At 38.0% G+C, this 20,165-nt stretch overlaps 2 protein-coding genes across 2 annotated transcripts; one reads left to right on the top strand and one right to left on the bottom strand.

The window, feature by feature from the left end:
• The first annotated feature begins 54 nt into the window (after positions 1–54).
• Positions 55–16,828, top strand: ppp4r1 (protein phosphatase 4 regulatory subunit 1). The gene is made up of 20 exons (XM_014471919.2): positions 55–321; positions 2,405–2,449; positions 2,794–2,923; positions 3,861–3,967; positions 4,056–4,198; positions 4,348–4,494; positions 4,647–4,754; positions 5,213–5,278; positions 5,400–5,558; positions 5,759–5,883; positions 8,287–8,774; positions 8,854–9,164; positions 9,723–9,806; positions 9,904–10,089; positions 12,246–12,407; positions 12,494–12,594; positions 12,696–12,816; positions 13,635–13,769; positions 14,063–14,204; positions 15,265–16,828. Exons 1-20 carry the CDS (start codon positions 315–317, stop codon positions 15,408–15,410), a joined length of 2,913 nt encoding a protein of 970 aa, XP_014327405.1. The 5' UTR covers positions 55–314; the 3' UTR covers positions 15,411–16,828.
• On the bottom strand, positions 16,468–19,797 carry bcdin3d (BCDIN3 domain containing RNA methyltransferase). Its single transcript, XM_023324917.1, has 2 exons — positions 19,475–19,797; positions 16,468–18,368 (listed from the first exon to the last, which is right to left on the bottom strand). The coding sequence occupies exons 1-2, from the start codon at positions 19,679–19,681 to the stop codon at positions 17,835–17,837; spliced, it is 741 nt and encodes a 246-aa protein (XP_023180685.1). The 5' UTR covers positions 19,682–19,797; the 3' UTR covers positions 16,468–17,834.
• Between the last annotated feature and the right edge of the window lie 368 nt (positions 19,798–20,165).

Genomic DNA, 20,165 nt, shown 5'->3' with positions numbered 1-20,165 from the left:
GACTCTATAGCTTCTCTTTTTTTGTTTGAAGGCGCACAAAGAAAAGCTCAGTTTTTGCTCAGTTATGTCGAGTTTGTACCAGAGCTGCAAAACAACAGTAACAGTAGTTGTTTAAAACATAATTAGTCGGTAAATGGCAGCATTGGGAAGCACTTTCAGGAAGTAGTTTGTTGCCGTGTTTGAGTGACAGCCCATAACGGGACGGCGGACGGTGTTGTATCGAAAAAGGCACCCCTGCCATGAAAAGCACCCCTGTCGTCGGAAGCGCATTAGAAGGCAGATAGGCAGCCCGCAGAGCCGAGCCGATACTCAAGATGGCAGGTAATAACACTTTTTTAAACCATATTTTCTTACAAACTTTTGGATTTTTTTCGTCTAGTTAAAGTGGCATTTTATTGTTCAGAGTTGTAATACTTGAACTGCAGTAACTATTTCACCACTTGTTTGATGTAATGGTAGATTAGGAAAGCCGACTCTAGCGCAGGGCTTGGACAACCTGTGTTAGCAGACTTAGCAACACTAGCCTATTCGCTAACGAAAGCTAATCAGGAGTGTCGAAATGGGTCATTTCAGAAGCGTGCTTTGAAAATTTATTTTCAAATTGAGAATGTTGTATTATAAAATCACCGAGTTAGTTTTTTTAAATACAGATTATCTCTTTTGTTTGGATTATTTTCGACCTGTTGTAATAGCAAATGCTATCGAGTCAACTTAGCTAACGTTAGCCGGGTAGCCACAGTCGGTGTCAGCCGTAAGCTGACAAATCCTGCAATATATCATAACAAAGTGTATTGTTTGTTTGTGGTCGTTGGGTATATTGTTGTTTCTCTTAAAATCTATCGCAACGTTTTCTATTTAAGTTGTAAAACACCAGGTCCATAACATCGTTCCAAGTTTAAGGGTGTTTTTAAATCTGGAGCACATTCCTTAGCCTCAACAGCTGTAAACACAGGCTTCGCCTCCTGGATCCTTTTCTGGGCTCCTCTTTTAACTTGTCTTTACTGGTGTTATGATTTATCGATTACTGAATGGTATAAAAAGTTGTATTTTTTATTTGTTCTCTAATAAAATCCAGTAGGTTTAGAGTGTGTTGGTCAATGCAGGAAATGTCCCATCAGCAGTAGTTCTTTATTAGTAAAATAGGCTACGTACATAACAATATACTGTACATGTAAATGTCTAAAAGAAAGGACAAACATTGTAATTTGGAACATAAATTGGTATAAAGTATATAAACATATCACAGTCAGTTGTATCAATACTCATGCAGATAATATTTCTTTATCAATGTTTTATCTTGGCTACAGATTTTTTTTGTGTTTGAGAGAGATTTCAGAGTTTTGAGATCATTATTAGGTTTCTTTTAAATAATTAGATTGCGTAATTGGTCGATAAAACTAATAAATCGTAAGGTGCACAACGGGTTCTCTTCTTGTCACTCTGTAATGTTATTTGTAGGAAAACATTTAATAACGGTGCTTTTTGCTGAAAATGTTAATGATTATATCATTACAGTATTGGCTAAACTGCAACATTTTTCCAAGTTTCCTAAAATTCTATATTAGTTTTAAAATCTCAGCTGCTCTAAACATACATTACTTGTGGGTATTAAGGGTGGTTAGTCCATCCAACTATTCCAATATATTATCAATTTTCATTATGAATACCTGGTCTTCTAATAAAATGCTGCATCCAAAATTATTGTTGTTTTATTATTGTGGTACTGCACTCGCTGACATATATGATAAAACAATTAAGATTCAATATATTTTTCAGTTTTGGTTATTTGATCACTTTTAAGCATGACTATTATTTTATTAAGCCAAGAAAATTATATGGGTTATACATCTTCTCTGTGTAATTTCTTTATTGGTTTTAAAAAATAAATAAGCAGACTGAACTTCTTATTACAAGAGAGATGAACTGGATGTGAAGTTTTTTCAATAGCGATAATGTTACTAAATATTATACTGAATCCCATGATCATCTTGTCACATAATTGAATTATCCTTTGAACCTTTGAACTGCACATCTTCCAAACAACTTCGGCCTGAAAACCCCTAATTTTATTTTAAGAGCTCTGTTTGGTAAAAATGTTTTGATATAAAATGTAATATCAAAGTATACTAAAATATATCAAACAAAATATGAATTAGTGAGGCAAAGGTGTAATTATGTAGCTAAAGAAGACAATTTAGATGTTGAGTTGGGAGAAATTATCTTATGCACCAAAGTTTTAATCATAAAGTGTGTTAAAATTTAAATAGAAGGCACAAAAAAAATCAAATGCAGTCAGTCATCCCAGTATAACCTGATGCAACGCTGTTGTTCACCAAACGTTATATTTAGTTTATAAATCCAGTGGCATAAATCCATCTCCCCACCTACTGTTTTATTGTTGCAGGTCTATCTTTATACTTTGAAGATGGCCATGATGATCTGGACGACTGTAAGTATATCAATAAATCTGTATGACAAAATATAGACACTCCTATTTAAAAAAAATCACAATGAATTTTATTCTGCCTAGAGGTTCTTTTTGTTTTTGGACAACTTTTTAGCGTGGATAGTATGCTATCATTGCAGTTTTACAGCCTAACATGTCTAATTTACATCAGCCAAATGAATTAAACACAAGTATATCTTATTAAATTGCTGAATATTCATGCTCAAGAAAATCATGCACTTTATCTCTGACATAAAACTTTTTATAACATCACGAGACTGCTGTTATATAAATTTTTCTTGACTTTGATCTAGCTTACAACAAAATCAAATGTTTTCCACCCACAGTTGGATTTGATGATTATGCTGCAGATTGTGATGGCATTCGTATCACAGCATTCCTCGATGCTGGACAAGACAACCTAACTCCTCTGGGAAGGTTAGAGAAGTACGCCTTCAGCGAAAATACATTCAACAGGTAAGTTGAGTTCTGTGTTCAGGCGGCTAATCCTCCTGTCCTCTAAAAACAGGTCAAACATTAAGATCACTACCTCTTTTGCAACCTGTGCTTCACCTGTTTGCTGCTGATATAGTTTTAGAGAGAAAACAATCTAATATTTGTCTGAGAATCAAACAAATTCTCAGGCAATTCTTCCTCTTAAAAAGGGAAGACCATCTTCGCTTTTTATTTTATCAGAAGTAACAAATATTCCTAATAAAGCAGTATTTCTGTTTTCATCAAATGATACTCACTTGTGTTCTCTAAAAAATTTGAATAGTAAAAAATATGCATTAGTTAAAGGCAAACAAATTTTTAAAAATCTTTTTGTATCTGCAGCATAATTTTGGCGTCTTTGCAACAAGTAGACGTCAGCAAATAAATCAGTATTTACATGGAAATCATATTAACCGGAGTCAGTCATTACTAGGAAATTGTGCAGCAATAAAAAAATAATGTTCATGGTCCAAATCATAAATTGCATTAGGTTAGATAGTGAAATTATGTTATAGCAATACTTTGTTTTGAAGATGTACTGAAATGAATTTCAGTGAAAGAATGTCAGAAAACTGTTTGAATGCTTCCTTACCCCTCTGTCTTTATATGTAGAATTTCTTTAATTTTAAAGATAGTTATGTTCTTAAGTCTGTTTTTGCCTGATGCAGCTTTCATAAATAACCCCACAGTTCTAAAGTCCTTTGTTTTTGTCTCATGTGGCCCTGCAAGTACTGATTCCAGCTGTTGTCTTCATGCTTTTTATGCTCTGATGTGCAGGACTAAGCCATCCTCTTATTTTGAAGTAGATGCATGTGGAATGTACTTGCCATTGCTTTCGGAGCTGCATGTTGTGCTTTGCGAACTTGACCCTTGTAGGTATTGGCAGGCATACCACTAACTTGGAGCTATTGCTTTCTAGGCAGATCGTGGCGCGTGGCCTGCTTGATGTGCTTCGAGAGTTCAGTGACAATGAAAATGACTTTATCAGTGTCATGGAGACAATTGCCAGAATGTCAGAGGATGGAGGTAGATGTATTTTCTTGTCATTTTTTTTGTTTCAGCTGCCTTGTTTTAATTTGGTTTATTAAATTGACGCTGTGATGTGTGTGCTTAGAGCCCACTGTGCGATCGGAGCTGATGGAGCAAGTTCCTAACATTGCCATGTTTTTGCACGAGAGTCGGCCGAATTTCCCAGCCGCCTTCTCAAGATACTTGGTACCCATTGTAGTCCGGTATCTTACAGATCCAAATAACCAGGTAGGTTTCAAATAAATCACTTCTTTAGGTGGACTGTAAAACTAAGCAAAGCATTTTAAGTACAATTAAGTATGTTTTGGGGATTTTAAAAACGGAGCATTTGTGTGTTTGCATGTTGACTTAACAATCGACCCATTCATCGTTTGCAGGTGCGGAAGACGAGTCAGGCAGCGCTGCTGGTTTTGTTGGAGCAGGGCCTCATCTCTAAAGCTGACATGGAGACCAAAGTTTGTCCTGTTCTGCTTGAGTTGACAGAACCAAGCAGTGATGATGACTACAAAATTGAGGCAGTTGCTGTAAGAAACATTTATTCATTTGACCGATTTCTTCTTTCTTATGTTATCATTAAAGAGTATCAATGCATAGAAATAAACCCAGTTTGATTTAGATTACTTTTGTTGACCTCCTTTTACTTGAGTTCCCGATCTGCTTTCGTTCCGTCACACAGATCATGTGTAAAGTTGTCACCATGTTGAGCAAAGACACAGTGGAGCATCTGCTGCTGCCACGCTTCTGCGACCTCTGCAGCGACGCCAGACTCTTCCAAGTGCGCAAGGTAAAACCTTTCCTTTCTCACATTCAGAAATCTGAAGATGACCTTTAGGTTAGTTATGTTGCAGCCTAAAGCACGGCTCAGACAGCAGGCATGTGAGGTCAAGTTTAATTCTGTTTGTGTTGCTCTGTCAGTGTGAATTCAATCAGTCTGTGAATCAACCTCAGTTCTGTTTCGTCCAGCGGGCTTTGCTGACACTACGCCGTTGTTTCCCCTCTGGAATGTTAATTCTGTCTAACTGGTGCCAGTTGGTGTCGGGGCTGCAAATGTGGTTAAACATTGCCAAGTATTTTTTTGGATCTCTTTGTAATTCTATTTTAATTATGCCCCCACGCACAAATTTGGAATTGATTAGAGGGCAGCTCATAATAATCACAGTACATTTCAGCAAAGCATACTTAAACTATTAAATTTTGTCTGAAGTGTTTCACCGTATTTTCTCCCCATCATGCTTGTTACAGGTGTGTGCAGGGAATTTTGGGGAATTTTGCTCTATTGTTGGTCAGGAAGCAACAGAAAAACTTCTGGTGAGAAACTTCAGAATACGTTTTACAACATTTATTTTCATACTGGTTTTTTAAATTTTGTCCCCATCAACAAATCTCTCTGCAGTCAAAAATCTCAGTTTGTTTTATGTTTTTAACGCAGATGCCGAAGTTCTTCAACCTGTGCTCCGACAGCCTTTGGGGCATCAGGAAAGCGTGTGCCGAGTGCTTCATGACCGTCTCCAACTCCACCTCTCCAGAGGTGCGGCGCTCAAAACTGTCCCCGTTGTTCATCAACCTCATCAGTGACCAATCACGTTGGGTAAGACTCACAAACTGTGAGAAATGTATGCGCTGTAAATGATTGCGTCGAAATGATTGGGACATTTATTCTGACAGTTAAAATTAAAAAGATAGGAAATGGAGCCATTTAAAATGGCTTTATCATCAAGTAAAACTTTTTCTAATAGTGTGGTTTCTTAACTCATTAAGTCTTGTAAAAACAAACTTTTCCACCTTCAGGTGCGACAGGCTGCCTTTCAGTCTCTGGGGAGATTCATCTCCACCTTTGCCAACCCCTCCAGCACAGGCCTTCATTTCAGGGAAGATGGTGCTCTTCCAGAGGTCCCCAGGTGTACAACGGACAAGTAAGACCATCACTGAACTTTTATTATAATGACTCTTTATCACATGTAGGTGTTCGGTGTCATGTTTGTTCTAAAAGCTTTCCAAAATGTCTACATTTGAGCAAAACTGGTCATTTCAACATGTTGCAAAGCAGTGGTCGCGTAACTTCTTTCAAAACCACTTTTATTCATAGCTTCAAATTGCTTAAGAAGTTCTCCATCGAAGGAAAAGGCGTTGTTTTGTTTGTGTTTGAAAAGAAGCACTGCTTTCCCTTTATAACTGCTTAATCAGGAGCCACAGATTGGATGGCAGCTTTAGTTTCCGTCTCATCAGCACAATGCTGTATAGAAAAGATGTTTCTATAGGACAACAGGAAGTCTTACAGCGAGTTATTTAATCTGTGACAAACAATCGCTTTTAAGTAAAGAGATTAACTGTCTTGGAGCTCTGATGTTTGAGTGTCATTCCTTCAGATTACTGATTGATTTAGATGTATTGAAACTAGTGGTGACAATCACAATTAGTTACATTGAAATCAAACTATATATCGACAATTTAAACAGCATTTTCAATTCATTTAACCTTTTTGCTGCTAAACTATTGAAAAAATAGACATATAAGCTTAACAACAGAGATTTCCTCTTTTTGATCTGTTATTTAGGTCATCCAACCCTCAGATTTGTTCAAGGGGTTGTTGTAATGTTTCAAGTATTTCAGGAACCCAGGATCATTTATGGTACTTCTTTGAAGAAATGCTGCTGCAACAGGTTTAGCGTTGAGAAGCTTCACCTATTGAAGCTTTGCTGACAGGCTAACTCCTGTTAGCACAACTTGAACACAATATTATTTTTCAGCATCCCATCATATTGTTTTCTTTTTTTAATGAAAAATTAACCCGCAGTGAGCCAAGGGAAGCGGCTTTGTTGTCCAACATTGTTTATGGAAGATGTTGGTGCGTCAGATTTATAGGCGTACCAGAACCGCGTAAAAGTTCCAGCTGGAACCTTTGATGTTTAAAAAAAAAAAAAAGAAAGTGGCTAATTGCTATTAAATCTTTAACAAGTTGAAATCTATGTAATTAATAAATAAAAATAAACATTTTAAAGTCCTGGTCCTAATTAATATTGTTCAACATGTTAAAATGGTCAAGAAGTAACTCTACATAGGTGGGATTTTAGCCTTCATTTAAAGGAACTCAGTGTTTCAGCTGTTGTGCAGTTTTCTGGAAGTTTGTTCCAGATTAGTGGTGCCTTTTATATAATACAACCCACACCAGGAGGGTCAGTGTAGCACAAAGCAATCCCTTTTTGACCCTGTTCTATTCTAATAAAACAATCCATAAAAGCTGTAATTATTGTCCAATTATTATTAATTATTATTCATTAAGATCAGAGTTAAGATTCCTGTAGATGCTGATAAAGATTTGCGAGAATAATTCGGCTATGTTTCGTGGATACCTCAATTGTAGGGACTGTTGGTTTCTACAGGGAACTTGTAAAATTTGCTTTCTACTTATGAGTAGAAAGCAGATAATAGTGATGAGTTATAAAGTTGTTTTTTTTAGGAAATGTGTGTGGTAATAGTTTATCATGCACAAATTTGTCACATTTTTGCATCAGACAGACAAGATCGGATGTCCTCTTGGCTGAGGAAGCTGCAGCTTAGTCATTGGTTGAATGAATCACAGTTATTAATGAGACATGACGAACAGCCTGTTCTTTTATTCCTCTGCGTTAAGTTTCATTACCAAAAAAAATAGACCGAGACAAATTTTATTGTTTATACAAATGAAACTCTGTTTTTACCATAGCAATCTTGCTTATATAGATTTTTGGGGGGGTTTCACACCTGATAGTTCATTAGAATCCTTTTGACTGGGAACCAAAATTGCAATATTTGTTACATTATCATCCGGTGCGGTTGGCTTTGTCAAACAATCCAAACTAATTGGATTGTTTGACAACAATTGTTCACTTCCTCACCTGTGGCGGCGCTGTATCAAAAATCACTGAAAACCTTTGAAGAAGACATGGAGCGCAACTTCTTTGTGCTCAGTGTTGCACCATTTCTGGCGTTCAATTTTACGCGTTGTAGGATTTCTCTTTCGTCATTGGTGAAATACCAATTTCCCATTTCTTCCACAAGTGCTAGACTTGGATTATTTCGATTTGATTGTATTTACACAGAATGTCCTGCATTATAGTTTGCTTCCTGCTTTTGGAGTGGTTTCCAGTCAGTTTGGTCTTCAAACATGTATTTGAACCACACCAGAGTTCACTAGAACCAAACTGAGCTTTTTTGAGTTTGATTGCGAATTCACACCTCCCCAAATGAACCGGACTGTTTACTTCAGTTATAACTTTGTTTGTAAAGTTACCAAAATAGGAAGCACTGATTGTTTCTGAACTTGTATTTCTTTGCAGCAGCTGCTCTCTGAACTCCCTGAACTGTTCCGACATTAGCAGCTGCCACAAAGACAGAACCATCACACACACGCCTCCCAACCAGGACGGCCGGGCCACGCCATCGCCGGAGCACGTGGCGACGCCAGACTGCGAGGACTTGAACCACTTCGAAGACGGCCATTTTTCTGTTCCTGGCTCGGCTGTGACAGACAGCCGAGACAGCCCCCTGGTTACAAACAATGCTAAAAACACAAAAGAGACGGAGCAGGCCGACGACAGCTTTAACTCTTTCATCTACTGGAGAGAGCCTCTACCTGACATCAGCGAAGAACTGGAGATGCTAAACTGTCAGACATCAGAGGAAGGGACGGAGAAAAAGGTAGAAGAAGAGGAACCAGAAGAAAACTGTTCGGAGTCTAAATACAGCCATGGCAAAGCTACCAGTGATCAGATCCAGAAGGTTTTGGATTGTTTGCAACCTCACATTGATGATCCAGATGTACAAGGTGAGTGTTTGATGCCAGAATGTGTACGGTGAGATTTCTGGGAATGCAGATTTAATTACAGATGTGGTTTACTGCTCAGCTCAAGTTCAAGTATTGTCAGCGGCTCTAAAGGCTGCACAGCTTGACAGCCCAACAGAAAGCAACCCAACTGAACAGCAAGACGAACTACTAGAATCCAACCCCGAAAGCCCGCTGGAGGACAAATCCACAGAGATTCAGCCGCATGAAACCGAGGAAACCAGCACAGAGGAGGAGCAAACGGCAGAAACTCCTCCAGCCACAGAGCCGAGTCCGGTCCAAGAGCAAGAAGATGAGCAGACACAGACAGAGCCGGAGGAGGAGGAGGAAGAGGAAGAGGAAGAGGAGTCTTCTCCTGACTCTCCAGCACCAGTAAGACACGCTTCAGATTGTTAACATTTGGTCAGATGTAGATAAGAAATGGTTTTTGGGCGACATCATTTAAAAAATGAAACCTTTTTTTTTTTCATACCAAATCTTTCCTTCCTTTTTTTTCTTTCTTCTTTCCTGCCTTCTGAACTTCCTTCTTTCTTTATTCCTTCGTACCTTACTTTCCTTATTTGTTCCTTCTTTCCTTCCTCCCTTCCTTTCTTCCTTACTTCCATCTTTCCAAACGTCCTTCCCTACCTTCCTTCTGAATTTTGTTCCTTTTATTTTTTCTTCCATCCTTCTTTCCTTTCTTCCTTCCAAATTTCATTAATTTTTCCCCCTTCTTTCTTTTCTTTTTTTATTTGCAGTAATTAAGTAAGAAATTTGCGAAATGTGCCAATATTGTTTTATCCGATCATTTGATTAGTCATCAGAATAATGAATTACTAAAGTAAATGTTAGCTGCACCTTTAATTTGAAGTGTTTTTTGCATGTAGTCAGCTTGGTTTGTTCCATAACTGTATGGAACAAACCATTTTCATTTCATTTCATTTTTCCCAGGAGTCTGAATCAGATGAACCCATAGAGATAGAGGAGGTAGAGGTGATACAAACCCGAGTGTCCGAGGACAAACCGAAAATCCAGGTCAGTTTAAATACACCAGCCTGTAAATATTCCACACATTCTCTCTTTCACATGATTATTTTTTTTAAATGTTACTCTCTCTGTGCCGTATTTGCAGAACGTTATACCCCAGCAGCTGTTGGATCAGTACCTCTCCATGACGGACCCGGCCCGGGCGCAGACGGTGGACACAGAGATAGCCAAACACTGTGCCTTCAGCCTGCCCGGCGTGGCGCTCACGCTCGGCCGGCAGAACTGGCATTGCCTCAAGGACACGTATGAAACGCTGGCCAGTGATGTTCAGGTAGGAAATCGGCCCAAGAGTCTGGTAGAGATGATTATTTACAGCCTAGATTTTATCTCAGTGGGAGATTTTTATGTTTAAGCAGCTGTTTGAGCAGCCAATCAGATGGCTGTTAACTTTTTAACAGATGTGATGATGCAGGTTTTTGTCTAAAAGAAAAAAGATAGGGTTTTTTTTAGGATACCTGGGGAGGGAGAACTTTTTAGGATGTTGTGCATTAGATTATATTAAAGGGATATTTACATTTTTAAAGTGTGGATTAAGTATTTTGTCCAAAAAACCCCCAATTCTTTAACGGTTTATGAACTGTGCAAGTGCAGATTTTGAGAAATTAGCTTGAATAGCATCGTCCCATATATTTGTTAGCCTGATCCTTACAATTCCTATTTTTCTTTAACATAACTTAGCTTTTCTGAGTCATAAGCACGGTGTTTTGAGGCGTTAACAAGACAGTTTCTGCAGAAAAGTGATACTTGAAACTAGGGCTGAAACAATTAATCGAGATGAATCAATTATTGAAATAATCGTTCACTAATTTAGTAATCGATTCATTGTTAACTGGAGCATACAAACTCAAAAGGCAATTTACTGAAAGGACAAGGTTGGAGCAGTAATTAAGCCAAAATTGTACAAAAAAAAGATTTTCCATTTAAATGTTAAAAAAAATACATTGTGGCATAGTTTTAGCTTCACGTGGTTAAAATTCTTTATAGAAAGTTTTACAAGGAAAATGTGTGTTAAACTGAGCAATTCATAAAGTAACTACAACATTCAACTTTTCCAGTGAAATCTTGTTTTTTTCAGTAGTTGGACTACTTGTTGTCTGGAGTCCATGTTTCCTTTAATAGAGCATTTTAATTATTTAATAGTCGCAGGTCCTGTTGTTACGCCCTCCTAACGTCGTCCAGTCCTTCTGTTAATGCAATATTTCTATTCTCACTCTCACTTCTGCTGATTCCATCCTGACAACTTTAAAAGTCAGGGCAGCTTTACAGGCTTTTCCTCAAGTTGAACAGTTGGAGGACATGTTGGGACAAATAGATGCCGGTGTTGTCTTTACATGCCCCAAGTCGTTTCTCTGACAGATCCATTGTGTGAAACTCCTGACTTACCATTGAATCCTTCACTTGGATTTTATATTTCAACAGTTGGCCCTTAACAGCAGTTTTTTAGCCTAAATATTAAGGTTTTTGCTTGAAATGTGGGGATTCTGTTTTAAAAAGTATTTCTATTATGTTTTTTCTTTGATAGATATTGTTGGAAAAGGCAGATTCAGCCTGCTTCTGTTGTCATTTTGCTCATAAACTGGCTTTTATGCAGTAAGAGTGCACTTTGTGTTCTTTATAAATTAAAATTCTGGTCATTTAGTTGGGATAGGCTAAAAGGTCTGAGGCTGTTTTCAGTTGTTAAGCCATAAAACTTTAGTTCTGCTGGATTGAAGTTGGGGGAAAATTGCACAAATGGGTGGAAATGTAGAAACATTCTATAACCAGATTGTTTTTTTTTTTTGCTTTGTAAAATGTTTAATGGTGATTTTTACTGCAACAAGAAAAAAACCAAATGACAAGTTTAGAAGCCTGAGAGTCGCAGCTTGGCCTGTCGCAATAAATCAATTAATAGCATGATGAATTGAAACAAACTTAATAATTTCCATTGGATGATTTGTTGTTTATTTTCTTTTTTTCTCTTTTTACCAAAAACTGGATGATAAAAGTCTTCAGTTTGGTGCTTTGGTGTCAGCTAACTCTATTAAAAACACAATTTTGTTTACAGAGACTTATTAATTAATTTTATTTGTTCTTTCTGTTGTTTTTTTGTTTATATTGGATATTTAAAATGTCTTTCAGTTTCAATGTTAAATGTTCACTAGAATTTAAAGTTTGAATGTTATTTGCATTATTATGCAATTACCTTTATTTGAAAATGGTCTCCAAACTGCAAAATTATTGTTTATTGCTGCAACTTCTGGGACAATTTATCGTCCAGTAAAATGTGTTATTGTGACAGACCAGTCACAGCAGATTTAAACGTAACGACATTTAACTGCTGCATCGCGTTAAATTGCAGCTTTCCTCAAAATTATGCTAGATGTTTACTAAACATTGCTTAAGGTTTTCAGCAAAATTACAACATTTTTTGGTCTTTTTCTTGCTCAGTGGAAGGTGCGGCGTACTCTGGCCTTCTCCATCCATGAGCTGGCGGTCATTCTCGGCGATCAGCTGACGGCGGCGGATCTGGTGCCCATCTTCAACGGTTTCCTCAAAGACCTGGACGAGGTTCGCATCGGTGTGCTTAAACACCTGTATGACTTCCTGAAGGTAACAGCTCTGGTTCAACTGATGGAAAATTGACGCCAAGTACTCATTAAATCTCTGCTAACGAAGCTGGTTTGTACTTCCTGCAGCTGCTGCATGCAGACAAGAGGAGGGAGTATCTGTACCAGTTGCAGGAGTTCATGGTGACGGACAACAGCCGCAACTGGAGATTCAGATACGAGTTGGCAGAGTAAGTTTGCTTTGATTTATGTTTTATTATTTGTCATAATGTGCTGTTCTTTTCTGCTTTTTAGTTGACTATATTTACCTTTTGTCTGTGTCTGTGTCCAGGCAGCTGATCCTAATCATAGAGTTGTACAGCCACTACGACGTTTACGACTACCTCAGACAGATAGCACTCACGCTTTGCTCTGACAAAGTGTCAGAGGTCAGGTGGATCTCCTATAAACTGGTGAGTTCATAGAAGAGTTTGAAAAGTATTTTAGAAGAAAATAAATTAGAGATGTAAAATGTTCAGATATTAATATATTGGTCATATTTGTTATGTGAGCAGCAGATTTTACGTTGCAAATTCTAACAATTTGCATCTGTAGTGTTCATCTGTGGAAAGCTACAGATGAGCCTTAGTGCCTCTGTGGGGAACAAATTATGTTTCTGAACCTCAAAATTCAGACTTTTTTTTCTTCATATTCTATTTTAGAATTATTTTTGTTCTCAAAATTTTCTTTTTCTCTGAATTTTTTTCTGGAAAAAAAATTGACAAAAAAAAATTCTGATTTATTTTTTTTGTGAAAATCAGGATTTTTTTGTGTGTTTTTTTTTTTATTTTCTCCTGTGGAATATTTTTTTTTCTCTTCAGTAATTATTTTTTCTCTGTTTTTACTGTAAAACTGAGATTTCTGTATTTTTCCTCTAGTTTTTCCTCCAAGTTCTGTTATTTTTCAATATTTCTTGTTTCACACGGAAATTGTGTTTTTCCCCCTTTGGGAATTGTGTTTTTTTGCTGTTTGTTTTTTAACCTTCCCCTATTGATTTCTGTATGTTTTCCTCAGGATTGTGTTTTTTCCATCTTAACCCTCAAAATTCTGACTTGAATCTTGATTCTCAAATTCTTATTTTCTCAAAATTCTTCAGAATTAATTTTTTAGCTATTTTTTTCTCTTCAGAATGTTTTTTTTCCTTCCAATGTTCCTAATTTTCTTCTATAAAATGCTTGTTTCTTCCCGGTAAGCATAGACTGACAGCTCGTTTTTCGCTTTGTGCTCTCAGGTAGTGGAGATCCTGCAGAAGCTTTATGCATGCGGGGCCGATGAACTTGGTCTGACCTTCATCAACGAACTCTCAGTCAGGTTCTGCCACTGTCCCAAATGGGTGGGCAGGCAGGCGTTTGCTTTTATCTGCCAGGTCTGTACATTTCTCCACTTATTTTAATATTTCTATAACTTTTAATGCCTTTTTTTATTGTAAAATAGTTGTTTTTTTTACACCATAATGGTTGTTTTATGTCATGTCAGTGTTGTATAATCTCTAGATGGATGAGAATGTGTTTTGACCGTAAAACTCTGGCAGAAAGCCATTTGTCGATTAACCGGTCTGATTAGATTGTTTCTGTTCTTGTCACATCTTTGCGTCATAAATGCCTTTTCCCTGGGTGCCTATTGCAGCTCAGTCTGAGTGTTTATGTGTTTTTGCTGAAGGCCATTGTGGAGGAGGACTGCATGCCCATGGATCAGTTCAGCCAGCACCTCCTGCCCAGCCTACTGAGCCTTTCTGCCGACCCGGTTGCCAACGTCCGCGTTCTGGTGGCCAAGGCTTTACGGCAGAGCATCATGGAGAAAGGTAACTTGAAGATGAGCTCAATGATTCGACAAACGATAAGTTTAAAGAGTAACTACTATGCAAAATTCACTTCCTGCACATTTTACACCTCCATTTGAGGTACAAACAAACACCCGGCCATTTTTGGGCAACAAATTTGTTATTTGGTGTCTGGAAAATGAGCCATTTCAAAAACCTTCCAATTAGTGAGTCTCTGCTCCGTTACCTAGCAACCCAAATGGATCTCCAGCAAAACTTTTTCAAATTCCACAAATGATAAAAAAAAAAAAAGAATCCCACATTTTCAGTGTTGCCTTTAAATAAAAAAACTTGATTAAAATCACACATGAATAAGTTTGTTCATGTAAATAAAAAAACATGCCACGCCATGATACTCCAACCACTTCCTGTCTTCTTTTTCATGGTTTGCGGGCGCGGCAACATTCGGTTGTTAATCATGAGATGTGAAAAGTGTTTTCATTACAATTTAGCAAAATAAGCCAATTTTGAAGAATTTTTAATTAATGAGCTACAACAACATTTATTTTTTTATTTTTTTGGATCAATGACTGAATTTTGATATGGCTACAGAAACCACCTCAACCTATCAACAAAACCTTTTCTTAATCAAAAAACAAGATTTTTTTTTTTTCAAAATTTCCATATCCCCATTAAGTATTTATTTTCAAAACATCAAATTGCACAATTATGTGGTGATGGGAACACAGTTAATGGCTGCTAGAAAACAAAAATGTTTTGTTGTTGGCCAACCATCCACAACCCACTTACTGTATTCTTGTTGGTCGTGCAGGAGTCTCTACTAATGCTTTTCACAGATGTATGGTTATATAATTGCACATTTGTTTGCAGCTGTTTTCTCATGCAAGTGTAAGTGTTGCGTTGGGGGTTGTGTCTGGCAGCAGCTTATTTGGGTTTAAAGCTCTATAGCAGCGACCAGACTAAAATCTCATTATTAAGAATGTTTTGTATCTCACATAGACAGATCCTAACCTGTTCAAGGAAGCGTAACAGGTCACCTTTACAGCTTTTCTTCCTACTAACTGAGTGTTTTTGTGTTCAGCTTACTTTAAGGAACCAGGCTGTCCCTACTCGGACAAGTTGGAAGAAACCGTTATGGCTCTGCAGTCTGATAAGGACCGGGACGTCCGGTTCTTTGCCAGCCTGGACCCAATCAAAGGCCTGATGGACACGGCTCCATTGATCTAACCCCGCCCCTTTCCCCACCGCGTTGCAGCCCACCTGCCTGTCTTACCTGTCTGCCTGACCGACCGACGCATAGCCGGCGTAACGTACTACACCAGCACCCGACCGGGTCCCAAGCCACTGGCCTGTTGGGCAGAACTGACCACTTCCTGAATCAGGACCGCTGTTCGGATCAAGACTCGAAGGGACGGTGCAAGCCCGTCTTCTGGTTGGGCAATACGAAGCGCACATTTATTGAAAAAAAAAAAAAAAAAAAAAAGAAAACAAGCCTACTTCTCAGAGCTTTTGGAGAAACAACTGGACTCGGGCGGCTAAGCCTGACCGTTCCTCCACACTAACATCCACCGCAAACTCAAGTCAGGCTTACCTTCTCCAAAGCGATTTCTAAGCTTGGTCTGATTCAAAATACCTTTTTTTCTCAACTCTTCTTTATGTGGGTTTCTAAACCAGCGGGCCTCGGGGCGCCTGACTCTGTGCACTAACTCAGGGGGACTTTTCTGAACCTGAACAGCATTATGAAGCTTACAGCTGGAACCTCTGAGCAGCAGACCAGCCAAAACAAGTAGCTCTGCTGGTAACATGCCTCTCCTCCTCCTAAAGTGTGTCTCAGATGTCCGTTTTTTATTATATTTGTTTGTTTTTTTTGGTCATCTGTTCCCTTCTCATATCACGTTCCCTCACAGAAACCACTAACTGCTTCACAGGAAAAGCATAATTTAAAACCATATCTTGAAACTTGTTTTGGAAAAGCAAACCCTCCCCTCAGCTTTTCTCCGACATGAAGGGGGGGAATCGGGTTCTGAATGTCCATTTTTCTTACTTTTTCTGAAATAAAACAAGGGCTGATGATAAAGTGACACCATAGAAGAGCAAGAAAGAAAGCACACTGTTGAATAATGCATGTTTCCCCTCACGTAGTGTCTCTCACTTCCTTCAATGTTGACGTCATAATTGCTTTTGGTGAATCTGCTTGGTGGCTTGTACAGTAGAAAATAGCGTTGGTTGTGTAAAGAGCTTGAAAGATGCCTGATCAGATTCCCTTGCTTCATTGGGATGATTGTTTTTTTTTTTTTTTCTTTTCTGTACAGTGTGAACCTTTCGAGGACAGAAAAAAAAAAGTATTTTAATGGAACCAAGGCCAGTTTAGTCGAGATGTGTGTGAATAATGGGAGCAGTCACCAAGTCACTTTTTTTTTTTGCCGTCTTTCAAGCTCAGTTGTGTTGTAAATTGTTTCCTCTTTCCTTTTTTCCCTTGAATGAGCTTAATTGGAGAACTAGAGCCGGTTGTGGTTTGTGCTGTGCATCTCTGGTCTTTGCTTCCTTTGAAAGGAGAGCTCACCGCAGTAATGGCGGTGTCCACTCATCTCGTCTGTCTGCATTTTGTGTCCCCATCTCATCTTTTTTTAATGTAGTAGAACAGTTAATATATACATTTTATGAAATTTATTTTTCTTTTTCAATTATACACCACAGTTCAAAGATTTTATATCCTAACTTTACAAGATTTACAACCTTTGTAATATTCAATGGTTTCTTTTAAAAAGACATTTTATGTAATGTTATTTTTAGTATTCTGTAATTAAAATGATGAAAAATAACTGTTTGTCATTAATAAAAGTAGATCATTTGATATGCTTTTATGCAGAACAGCATCTAGATTGGTTTTATTTTTCTTAAGACTAAACAATGGGATAAGAAGGCTGGTTCTGTTTTGGGGAATATAGTGACTTCATAAAGTTTAGAAAATTATACACGATTGTCTTTAGTCAGAGGATTCTTCAGAGTCGCTGTAAGACTGTTTTCTACAGGACATTCTTTGTCGGCATCTGCAGCAACTCTGAAGTAAATTTCATGAGTTGCAACATTTAGCATTCTAAAAAATTAATGAATTTAATTTAGTCTTCAGTCAGAGGTTTCTTCATATTTATTAGAAGACTGACTGCTAAAGGAGATCCTTCTTGCCCACAGCATCACCAACCACAACTCCTTAATGAAATTAGTTACATTTAATTTACTGTTGGGATGAACAAAGTATTTTTGAAATAAATATTTTCTAATTGTTTTTTTATTACCGTCTTCACTGTGTTCTATTTTTAAGTAATACCGTTGAAATTATTTACACATATCCCCTGGCAGATATGTCTTGATAATGAAATCAGCATATGGTTTTGGAAGATGTGACAAAAAACTTATTGGGAGTCAGTCAGTCACTTGATTGTAGCGAGTAATTCTGCATTGCTTACTCCCATCATAAAACGACATGGTACACTTATACCACTTTTTTTTCAATGTTCCCCAATAAGATTGTTTTTTTTTTTCTGTTAAATTACATAGAATTTGTTGCGTTTAAGGTGGAAACTGTTAACCTTGGTTTTGTTTGCATCTCAAAGAACTGGGGTTTTAAAAGTCATAAAAAATCCTTAAAACTCATCTGCGTCTAAAAAGCAGCAGTTTCCGGTCCCATGCGGTGCTGCCGAAGCTCCGCATGAGCTCCATGCCGCAGTGTCTCTCCAAATGCGCCGTGGCGTGTTCTGCAACGTCGCCGCGGATCTTCAGGGTCTTAAAGTGATCGAAGTCCGAGCGGCCCAGCTTCCTGAGGCGGCGGGCTGCAGAGCGGTAACACTTCCAGGGCTGAGCCTCCAGCAGGAGGTGGGTGCTGATGGCGGCGAGGCGCGACAGCAGCTGCAGCAGGCCCGAGTCTCCGTGGTTCAGGTGGACCCACATGGTGACGGCCAGGCACAGACACAGGTGGAAGTGGGAGCAGCTGTGCTGGCTGAGGAAGTCTTGCAGCTGGTTGGTTTCCTCAGTGATGTCCAGCTGGATGAAGGAGATGTTGCTGTGGAGAGGGTTGGTCTGCTCTGCGCGCTCAACAAGAGTTTCATCCAAGTCAAACCCCAGAAGCTGAACTGTGCTCTCCTCTGGTTCCTGGACAAGATGCTTGTAGATGGCCACACTCAGGTCCTGGTGTTCACACAGGAGGAACTGAGTCATTGTTCAGACAATATCAAAGGAGGTTTCCTTTTCTGCTTAAAATTTAGTTTACACCAGGGGTGTTGTAACTATTTGCCACATAGGCCAAAATCATGAAGTCAAAAGAAACAGAGGGTCAAAAAAGAATAAATTATTTTACCTACTCAACAATAAACAAAGAATGCAATGTTTTAATTAAACAAAGTAGTCAGATATGTTGTTGGGGAGGAATGTGTAGATTATCACAGATCCAAAACTTTAAAAAGAAATTCTAGATATCAACATGGGGAAAAAATAGAACAAAATTTAGTCAATTTCCTCAAAGAAAATACTCAAGAGTAATTAAGCCAAAATAGCACAAAAATATTTACATTTTGCATTTAAGATTAAACAAAAAACTATTAGTAAATATGTTTCATAGTTTTAGATTCACCTGGCTCAAATTCTGCAAAAGAAAAGAAAAACTCCTACTAAGCACCTTTTGCAATCCAATTATCGGTTAATCCAAAAAATAATCAAAAGATCAGTACGACACCGTTGATGTTAAGCAAAGCAGAAACAGCTGAACTTTTCACATGTTGATGTTAGAAACATTTTTTTCCCGCTGCAGATGCTTTCTTTACAACAAATAATCAAGCATGAATGCAATGTGCTGCATTCTGGCACCAAAATGTTTGTTTTCTTATTAATAGAGGAACTGAATTATTTACTTGCATTTTTATGTAACGTAATATATGGAATACGCTTAAATGAAAAATCCGCAGAATTAGTTTTTGCTCGATTAATTGATTAATAATCAGAATAATTGATAACTTAATCTAAGACTACAATAATCGTTGGTTGCAGCTTTAGTTATTGGTCTATGTTATGAAGCATGGTGGGGCGTTGCAGTATAGAATAAAAAATATACATTCAGCTAGTCTAACTTTACACTACAGCACCAAACATAAATACACTAAAGTGACAAAGTAGAAACAGGAACTTTAAAAAAACGCAGTACAGCACCGCACGTATAATTTAGTCACCCCAAGAAGACTGCTATTATCACCACGAGCATTTTAAGTAACAACATAAACAGGAAGTGTGTCATTTCGCACCCCTGAGTTGCACCCCACGTCCAGGATGAGCGTGGGCTCGTCCCCTCCGTCCCTGTAGCCTAAATCCTGCAGGAGCGTTGCTGGGATCAGACTCAAGCGGTTTTCCGGAGGGTTAAAGCTGTAATAGTTTATAAAGTTTCCGTACGGAGCAGCACCGGGGTCGTTTACTGCGTTGTCAGGACCTTTAAGATTCGGACATGTTGCCATCGTAACGTGTGTGCTTGAGAAAAGATTCCGGGTGGAAATGTCGTAAATGGGTTCCACTAGTTTTTCCTCTTATTTTCACGCCTGCTGTGGGCGCGGCCGTTTGAAGACGTAAAGAAAACGGTAGCTAAAATATTCACTGTTTTATTTACCTATGGTGTTTCTTTTCACTCATTCTGCAGGTGAATGAGTGCAAAACACTCAAAACGACGCTTACAGTTTTAAAATCTGATGCTTAATAGTGTTAGTTTCATTTATCACTTTTTAACTTTAATCAGAATTCAAATGCAAGATGTTTTATTTAGAAACTGAAATGTCCATTTCGTTGTTTTATTTTAAATAGCCGAACCCGATTTTCCAATATCAATAAAGATAGTTTTATACTTGTCATTACTATTTATGACCTCCAGACGGCCAATATTAAATTGAAAATAAATGCAATATTTTTAAGTCTTAGACTTTAAATGATTAATGTGTTATTGTTGGG

The sequence above is a fragment of the Xiphophorus maculatus genome, chromosome 20 (genome assembly GCF_002775205.1).
Source record: "Xiphophorus maculatus strain JP 163 A chromosome 20, X_maculatus-5.0-male, whole genome shotgun sequence".
Taxonomy (NCBI): domain Eukaryota; kingdom Metazoa; phylum Chordata; class Actinopteri; order Cyprinodontiformes; family Poeciliidae; genus Xiphophorus; species Xiphophorus maculatus.
The sequence above is the reverse complement of the archived record's forward strand: the minus strand, read 5'-3'. Positions and strand labels throughout refer to the sequence as shown.

Bases quoted from the DNA above. Each gene is read 5' to 3' on its own strand.
- bcdin3d (XM_023324917.1), bottom strand. From the start codon at position 19,681: ATGGCAACATGTCCGAATCTTAAAGGTCCTGACAACGCAGTAAACGAC. The intron at 18,369-19,474 runs GTGCGAAATGAC...TGTGAACACCAG, and splicing joins ACGTGGGGTGCAACTCAGGG to GACCTGAGTGTGGCCATCTA.
- ppp4r1 (XM_014471919.2), top strand. The intron at 2,450-2,793 runs GTAAGTATATCA...TTCCACCCACAG, and splicing joins CCATGATGATCTGGACGACT to TTGGATTTGATGATTATGCT. The intron at 5,884-8,286 runs GTAAGACCATCA...ATTTCTTTGCAG, and splicing joins CCCAGGTGTACAACGGACAA to CAGCTGCTCTCTGAACTCCC.